Below are 8,746 nucleotides of genomic sequence, written 5' to 3'. Positions count from 1 at the left end.
CTATTGCTACTGCTGTAGTTGTTAGTTGTGTGTTAAGTAAAAAGGATATGTACAACATTCCAACAAACACTATCAAATACACAGATTTTGCTGCCATGAACATTAAAGGAAAGATACAAACAAATATCATTTACCAGGCAACACACACATACGAGTATCAAAAACACACACACACTCTTACAGCCTGTTGTTGAACAACATCTGTCCAACACATCATAAATGCATTAGTTAAACAACATGGATGAATGAACGAACGAATGAATAAATGGACAAATGTACAAAAAACAAGATGTGAACTTTTTCCCAAGATATTCTTAAAAGCAACAAAAAATTGGGTGGTGGGACAGACAAGCAACATTTTCCTACAGCTGTTGGCGTTGCCTATTCATTGCAATTTAATGCATTTTTCTTTATTTTTTCTGATCCTTTCCTTTTTCTTGTTGTATATAGGAGCGTGTGTTAATTTTAAATTGACCATTGCTTAGGCTAAAAACCTAGTTATTGCCAGTGGAATTACACCACAGGCGAGGAGAGAAATATGTATGTATGCAGGAGTATGAGAGGCACTTTACTTGGACATGTACACAATGTTATGCAACAACATTCAAACAACCAACAGCAGCAGCAAAGCCAACGACAACATCAGCAAAAACATGAACATTTTGTGAAACATGGCAAATAAATTAGCAACAAATTGTACAAATTGCTTTATGATGTTGGTGCTGCTGCTGCTGTTATACACTAACAATATTTAATATTGCTGTTGTTATATGTTCTAGTTGTTTGTTGTTGTTGTTACTATTTGTAACAACTGATGTTGTTTCTTATACAGCCTGGTCATTTAGATGTGTATGTTGTTGTTGCTGCTGCTGTTGTTGAAAGTTCAAACACATGTTAGCAAAGAGAAGAGTTTTTTCTTGTCCCGCAAATTATAATGAGGTTTTTAGATGAGAGGCAGGTTTGACTCATGCTTTTACTACAATTCATACATTTATAAAAACTTTAAAGAAATTTTCTTTTTTATAGAAAATTCTCGTAAATTATTCTTTTTATGGAAAATTTAAAAAAAATACGATTTTCGCTTTACGATAGTTCGCTTTTTTATAGAAACTTATCGGAAAATTTATCTTTTTTGTAGAAAAATTTCTGGGAAAATTTCTCTTTTTTTATAAAAAATGTTCGAAAAGTTTTTCTTTTATAGAAAATTTTCGGAAACCTCTTTTTATAGAAAGTTTTCGGAAAACTTCTCTTTTTACAGAAAATTTTCGGAAAATTTCTATAGACTAGACTATACACTAGACTATAGACTAGACTATAGACTAGACTATACACTAGACTATAGACTAGACTATAGACTAGACTATAGACTAGACTATAGACTAGACTATAGACTAGACTATAGACTAGACTATAGACTAGACTATAGACTAGACTATAGACTAGACTATAGACTAGACTACAGACTAGACTATAGACTAGACTATAGACTAGGCTATAGACTAGACTATAGACTAGGCTATAGACTGTCCAACACATAGTCTATAGTCTAGTCTATAGTCTATTCTATAGTCTATTCTATAGTCTAGTCTATAGTCTAGTCTATAGTCTAGTCTATAGTCTAGTCTATAGTCTAGTCTATAGTCTAGTCTATAGTCTAGTCTATAGTCTAGTCTATAGTCTAGTCTATAGTCTAGTCTATAGTCTAGTCTATAGTCTAGTCTATAGTCTAGTCTATAGTCTAGTCTATAGTCTAGTCTATAGTCTAGTCTATAGTCTAGTCTATAGTCTAGTCTATAGTCTAGTCTATAGTCTAGTCTATAGTCTAGTCTATAGTCTATAGTCTAGTCTATAGTCTAGTCTATAGTCTAGTCTATAGTCTAGTCTATAGTCTAGTCTATAGTCTAGTCTATAGTCTAGTCTATAGTCTAGTCTATAGTCTAGTCTATAGTCTAGTCTATAGTCTAGTCTATAGTCTAGTCTATAGTCTAGTCTATAGTCTAGTCTATAGTCTAGTCTATAGTCTAGTCTATAGTCTAGTCTATAGTCTAGTCTATAGTCTAGTCTATAGTCTAGTCTATAGTGTAGTCTACAGTCAAGTCTATAGTCTAGTCTATAGTCTAGTCTATAGTCTAGTCTATAGTCTAGTCTATAGTCTAGTCTATAGTCTAGTCTATAGTCTAGTCTATAGTCTAGTCTATAGTCTAGTCTGTAGTCTAGTCTGTAGTCTAGTCTATAGTCTAGTCTATAGTCTAGTCTATAGTCTAGTCTATAGACTAGTCTATAGTCTAGTCTATAGTCTAGTCTATAGTCTAGTCTATAGTCTAGTCTATAGTCTAGTCTATAGTCTAGTCTATAGTCTAGTCTATAGTCTAGTCTATAGTCTAGTCTATAGTCTAGTCTATTGTCTAGTCTATAGTCTAGTCTATAGTCAAGTCTATAGTCTAGTCTATAGTCTAGTCTATAGTCTAGTCTATAGTCTAGTCTATAGTCTAGTCTATAGTATAGTCTATAGTCTAGTCTATAGTCTAGTCTGTAGTCTAGTCTATAGTCTAGTCTATAATCTAGTCTATAGTCTAGTCTGTAGTCTAGTTTATAGTCTAGTCTATAGTCTAGTCTAGTCTAGTCTTTAGTGTAGTCTATAGTATAGTCTATAGTCAAGTCTATAGTCTAGTCTATAGTCTAGTCTTTAGTGTAGTCTATATTCTGGTCTAAAATCTCTTCTCTTTTATATGAATCTTTGGAAATTTTTTTAATTTTTAAAGAAATATCTTGAAATATCTCTTTTTATAGAAAACTTTCGAAAAGTTCTCTCTTTAAGATAAAACTTTCAATAATTTTTCTTTTACGGAATTAACTTGATTCTAACTTACTAACCCTACTCTCCTCTCCTTTCAGCCACTTCAAATTCTTCCAGCAGCAGTAAAGATTCCAATACAACCACGTCTAACGGCAACAATTCCAATCCGGGTACCAATCCCACCGGTACAACCAATAACTCGCGTTCCTGCCGCACACCCGACTCACCCGAATCTGCCAGAGCAGTAGCTCCTCGCTCACCCATGTCTCCGCAATTGCATCAACATCACTCCAGTTTGGCACCGCCGCCCAGACCTAATCGCAATGCTAGTGCTTCACCGGTTATAAATGGTGCTACGACCACACCGCCGCCTCAACCGTCGGTGCAGAGTGCACAGGCGGCTGTAGCAGCGGCTGCAGCAGCTGCTGCTCATGTCGAACAGGCCCGTTTGTTGGGTAAAATACGTAAATTTTTAGGATCTCTAGTGCAATTGGCCCAAGATGTTCATCCCGATGTTAGTGATCGTGTAAGAGCTTTAGTTCTTTCTTTGGGCAGTGGTGGCATAAGTATCGATGAATTTCGCATGGCTCTACAGGAGGCCATTAATTTGCCTTTGAGGCCGTATGTCATTCCACTATTGAAGAATCATATTTCCTTGCTGCAAAGAGAGATTGTGGCCTTGGCTCGTGCCACTAATCAGGTAAATGTTGCTAGTTTAAATAATTATTTTTTGAGAAAAATGTTATTAATATTTGAAACACTTCAGACCACTCTGCAATATGTAACCACCAATGAAAATTCAGTTATGGAATTTTCCCCTCACGGGCCACCAGCCGAATACAGTGACATTTTTGTGCAAATTGACAGTCAATCTAATGGTAATTCGGCTACAAGTCTGGTATTTAAAAGACGACCCTCGGACACTTTAATGGAGCCGCATGCTCATAATGGTGCTCAAGAATGGAATGATTATATGGCCGCTTATCCGCCAGCCAAACGTTTGCATGCCCATAATCCCCACCCCTCCCAAAGTGAATCACGCATACCATTTGCCTCCGCCCAGCCAACCATATTCGATTATTCCACTTCTGGAGCAAATGCGGCACAGAGCGAAGGTTCATTTAGTAATCTAATGGAAAAGGTAAATTTCTTTATAAAGCTCCTTTAAAATGTTTATGATAAAATAAAACTTCCTTTTGTTTTAGTCCAATCATCGAGATGAACGTGATCTTAGATCCTCCGTTAATGCAGATGCCGCTTCTCATCGCCCTTTGGCTCGTTCAGTTATGCCAACCGCTAGCAGTGGTCCGGGTGGTGGAGGACCTGGTGGCTCTTCCGGTGCCCAGGGTGAGGAGGAATGGAAAAATATACACACCATGTTGAATTGTATTTCCGCCATGGTGGATAAAACTAAACGAGCTATAACGATACTACAGCAGAGAGGCGTTGAACCGCAGCAGCCCAATTATGGTGAGATAACACCGGCCACTCTAATGGAAATACGAAGGCAAACCGAAGAAAAGGTGGCCGAATTTAAACGCAATGCAGAAGATGCTGTTAATCAAGTAAGTCTTCTATAAAACTCGGAAAATTTCTCCTTTTTTTTGGGAAATTTTCGAAAAATTTTCGAATATATTTTGAAAATCTCTTTTTATTGAAAACTTATTTTCATTGCAGGTCAAACGTCAAGCTGTCATTGAAATCCAAAGAGCCGTCGTGGCAGCCGAGACTCGTGCCGCCGAAGTTATGGCCCAGGAACGTTTACGCATGGAAAAGTTTTTCGTTGAAATGAGTCGACATTCCGGCAGCGAAAGAGAAATCGATAATAAATCACCCTCCATTGCTGCAAGTCAAAATGTAAGATTTTACTCTCACTTTCCATTGCAGTAGACATGTGATTAATGCGAAAATTTTTTCTTCCAAAGGCCTGTTGGAATTGTGGTCGTAAGGCAACAGAGACATGTTCGGGTTGTAATTTAGCACGTTACTGTGGTGCTTTCTGTCAGCACAAGGACTGGGAACATCATCATCAGGTAAATAATTTGAAATGTTTTTAAACTTAAATTAAATTTTTATTATAATTTCAGATTTGCGGCACCACACGAACAACCGATCTATCAACAAAGCACGCTTCCCAAGTTATACCACTGACGGCCAATATACGCGGCGCATTAACACGATCACCACCCACACCCTCACAACCGCCAGCCCATTCGCAGGCGGCACAAAATCAAGCAACATCAACAGCATCTAACGCACCGCAGCCGAGTTCATTGGTGGCCAATGGCATCGGTTCCAAATGACGTATTCGCATGATGAAACCCAAAAAGAAATATATGTGCTAGTCAAATTAAATATACACACACACACAAAAATACACACACCACTATTATTAATTAAATTAAAACACAAAACAATTATTAAAAACTACTTAAATATTAATTTAAAACTTAAAAAAAAAAATCATTAAAAAATAACAAAAAAAAAACACATTTTTAAATTTAAGAATTTTTAACTTGAGAAAAATTTTAAATTATTCAAAGAGTAAAATTAATAGAAAAAAAAAAAACAAAAACAATTTAAAATAAAATCCCACTACAACAATTACAGCAAACCAAAAAAGCAAATAAATAATTAAAATTTAAAAAAAAAAATATAAAATAAAAATTAATTCATAATAACAAAAGCAGAAATAGTAATAGATGTTTTATCACTTTCCTCAAATTCTCTCTACAACACTGTGAGTTCATTTTCTCTCTTTTGCTCGAACCTGCTAAAAACTCTTTGAATTGAACACTGCAGTCTTTTTGAATCTCTTTTATTTACTCTCAGAGTAAAGATCAATATTAATTTGCATTTGTTTTTACAAATTTTCTCAACAAATGGATTTTTTTAATTAATTTTTAATTAATTTTTAATTAATTAAAATTAAAACTATTTAATATAAATAAATATTTTTTAAGCTTTTTATTACTTTTTAATATTATTATTCGATTTTTGTTTTAGTTTTAGTATATATTTTATTATTAAATTAAACAATTATTTATTATAATGTAACGTAACTATTTGTATGATCATTAATATACAATTATTAAAACATTTATGTTAAATATTCTTAATATTAAAAATATTAAAAAAGTAATAATAACAACAAATATGAAATACAAGAAACAAGAGAAATAAGAAAATAAAATAAATCAAATGTTCAAAACAATTCTAAAACAAAACGAGTTTCATTCACAAACGAAATGCAGAGGTAAGTAAATTAATTGGTCCACACTAACTAACTAACGAACTAACTAACTAACTAACTAACTACCTAACTAACTAACTAACTAACTAACTAACTAACTACTAACTAACTAACTAACTAACTAACTAACTAACTAACTAACTAACTAACTAACTAACTAACTAACTAACTAACTAACTAACTAACTAACTAACTAACTAACTAACTAAACTAACTAACTAACTAACTAACTAACTAACTAACTAACTAACTAACTACTAACTAACTAACTAACTAACTAACTAACTAACTAACTACTAACTAACTAACTAAACTAACTAACTAACTACTACTAACTAACTAACTAACTAACTAACTAACTAACTACTAACTAACTAACTAACTAACTAACTAACTAACTAACTTAACTACTAACTAACTAACTAACTAACTACTAACTAACTAACTAACTAACTAACTAACTAACTAACTAACTAACTAACTAACTAACTAACTAACTAACTAACTAACTAACTAACTAACTAACTAACTAACTAACTAACTAACTAACTACTAACTAACTAACTAACTAACTACTAACTAACTAACTAACTAACTAACTACTAACTAACTAACTACTAACTAACTAACTAACTAACTAACTAACTAACTAACTACTACTAACTAACTAACTAACTACTAACTAACTACTAACTAACTAACTAACTAACTAACTAACTACTAACTAACTAACTAACTAACTAACTAACTACTAACTAACTAACTAACTAACGAACTAACTAACTAACTAACTAACTAACTAACTAACTAACTACTAACTAACTAACTAACTAACTAACACTAACTAACTAACTAACTAACTAACTAACTACTAACTACTAACTAACTAACTAACTAACTAACTAACTAACTAACTAACTAACTACTAACTAACTAACTAACTAACTAACTAACTAACTAACTAACTAACTAACTAACTAACTAACTAACTAACTAACTAACTAACTAACTAACTAACTAACTAACTACTAACTAACTAACTAACTAACTACTAACTAACTAACTAACTAACTAACTAACTAACTAACTAACTAACTAACTAACTAACTAACTAACTAACTAACTAACTAACTAACTAACTAACTACTAACTAACTAACTAACTAACTAACTAACTAACTAACTAACTAACTAACTAACTACTAACTAACTAACTAACTAACTAACTAACTAACTAACTAACTATCTACTAACTAACTAACTACTAACTAACTAACTAACTACTACTAACTAACTAACTAACTAACTACTAACTAACTAACTAACTAACTACTAACTAACTAACTAACTACCTAACTAACTACTACTAACTAACTAACTAACTAAACTAACTAACTAACTAACTAACTACTAACTAACTAACTAACTAACTAACTAACTAACTAACTAACTAACTAACTAACTAACTACTAACTAACTAACTAACTAACTAACTAACTAACTAACTAACTAACTAACTAACTAACTAACTAACTACTAACTACTACTAACTAACCTAACTAACTAACTACTACTAACTACAACTAACTAACTAACTAACTACTAACTAACTAACTAACTAACTAACTACTAAAACTAACTAACTAACTAACTAACTAACTAACTAACTAACTAACTAACTAACTAACTAACTAACTACCTAACTACTAACTAACTAACTAACTAACTAACTAACTAACTAACTAATAACTAACTAGACTAACTAACTACTAACTAACTAACTAACTAACTAACTAACTAACTAACTAACTAACTAACTAAGCTAACTAACTAACTAACTAACTAACTAACTAACTAACTAACTACTAAAACTAACTACTAACTAACTAACATAACTAACTAACTAACTAACTAACTAACTAAACTAACTAACTAACTAACTACTAACTACTAACTAACTAACTAACTAACTACTAACTAACTAACTAACTAACTAACTAACTAACTAACTAACTAACTAACTAACTAACTACTAACTAACTAACTAACTAACTAACTAACTAACTAACTAACTAACTAATAACTAACTAACTAACTAACTAACTATAACTACTAACTAACTAACTAACTAACTAACTAAGTAACTAACTAACGAACTAACTAACTAACTAATTAACTAACTACTAACTAACTAACTAACTAACTAACTAACTACTAACTAACTAACTAACTAACTAACTACTAACTACTAACTAACTAACTAACTAACTAACACTAACTACTAACTAACTAACTAACTAACTACTAACTAACTAACTAACTAACTACTAACTAACTAACTAACTAACTAACTAACTAACTAACTACTAACTAACTAACTACTACTAACTACTAACTAACTAACTAACTAACTACACTAACTAACTACTAACTAACTAACTAACTACTAACTACTAACTAACTACCTAACTAACTAACTAACTAACTAACTAACTAACTAACTAACACTAACTACTAACTAACTAACTAACTAAACTAACTAACTAACTACTAACTAACTAACTAACTAACTAACTAACTAACTAACTAACTAACTAACTAACTAACTAACTAACTAACTAACTACTAAAAAACTAACTAACTAACTAACTAACTAACTAACTAACTAACTAACTAACTAACTAACTAACTAACTAA

General features: G+C 31.8%; 1 protein-coding gene across 1 annotated transcript; it reads left to right on the top strand.

Annotated features, from left to right (window-relative positions):
• Nucleotides 1–556: 556 nt before the first annotated feature.
• LOC119615213 (protein CBFA2T2) lies at nucleotides 557–5,702 on the top strand. The gene is made up of 7 exons (XM_037971293.1): nucleotides 557–674; nucleotides 2,896–3,497; nucleotides 3,564–3,938; nucleotides 4,003–4,362; nucleotides 4,475–4,654; nucleotides 4,723–4,830; nucleotides 4,885–5,702. Exons 1-7 carry the CDS (start codon nucleotides 557–559, stop codon nucleotides 5,098–5,100), a joined length of 1,959 nt encoding a protein of 652 aa, XP_037827221.1. The 3' UTR covers nucleotides 5,101–5,702.
• The last annotated feature ends 3,044 nt before the right edge of the window (nucleotides 5,703–8,746 follow it).

The sequence above is a fragment of the Lucilia sericata genome, unplaced genomic scaffold (assembly GCF_015586225.1).
Source record: "Lucilia sericata isolate MDLA Ls3-8-SP2 unplaced genomic scaffold, ASM1558622v1 Contig004462F_arrow, whole genome shotgun sequence".
Lineage (NCBI taxonomy): Eukaryota > Metazoa > Arthropoda > Insecta > Diptera > Calliphoridae > Lucilia > Lucilia sericata.
Note: the sequence above shows the minus strand (reverse complement) of the source record. Positions and strands in the feature narration are given on the sequence as shown.

Bases quoted from the DNA above. Each gene is read 5' to 3' on its own strand.
- LOC119615213 (XM_037971293.1), top strand. From the start codon at position 557: ATGAGAGGCACTTTACTTGGACATGTACACAATGTTATGCAACAACAT. The intron at 3,939-4,002 runs GTAAATTTCTTT...CTTTTGTTTTAG, and splicing joins TTAGTAATCTAATGGAAAAG to TCCAATCATCGAGATGAACG. The intron at 4,831-4,884 runs GTAAATAATTTG...TTATAATTTCAG, and splicing joins ACTGGGAACATCATCATCAG to ATTTGCGGCACCACACGAAC.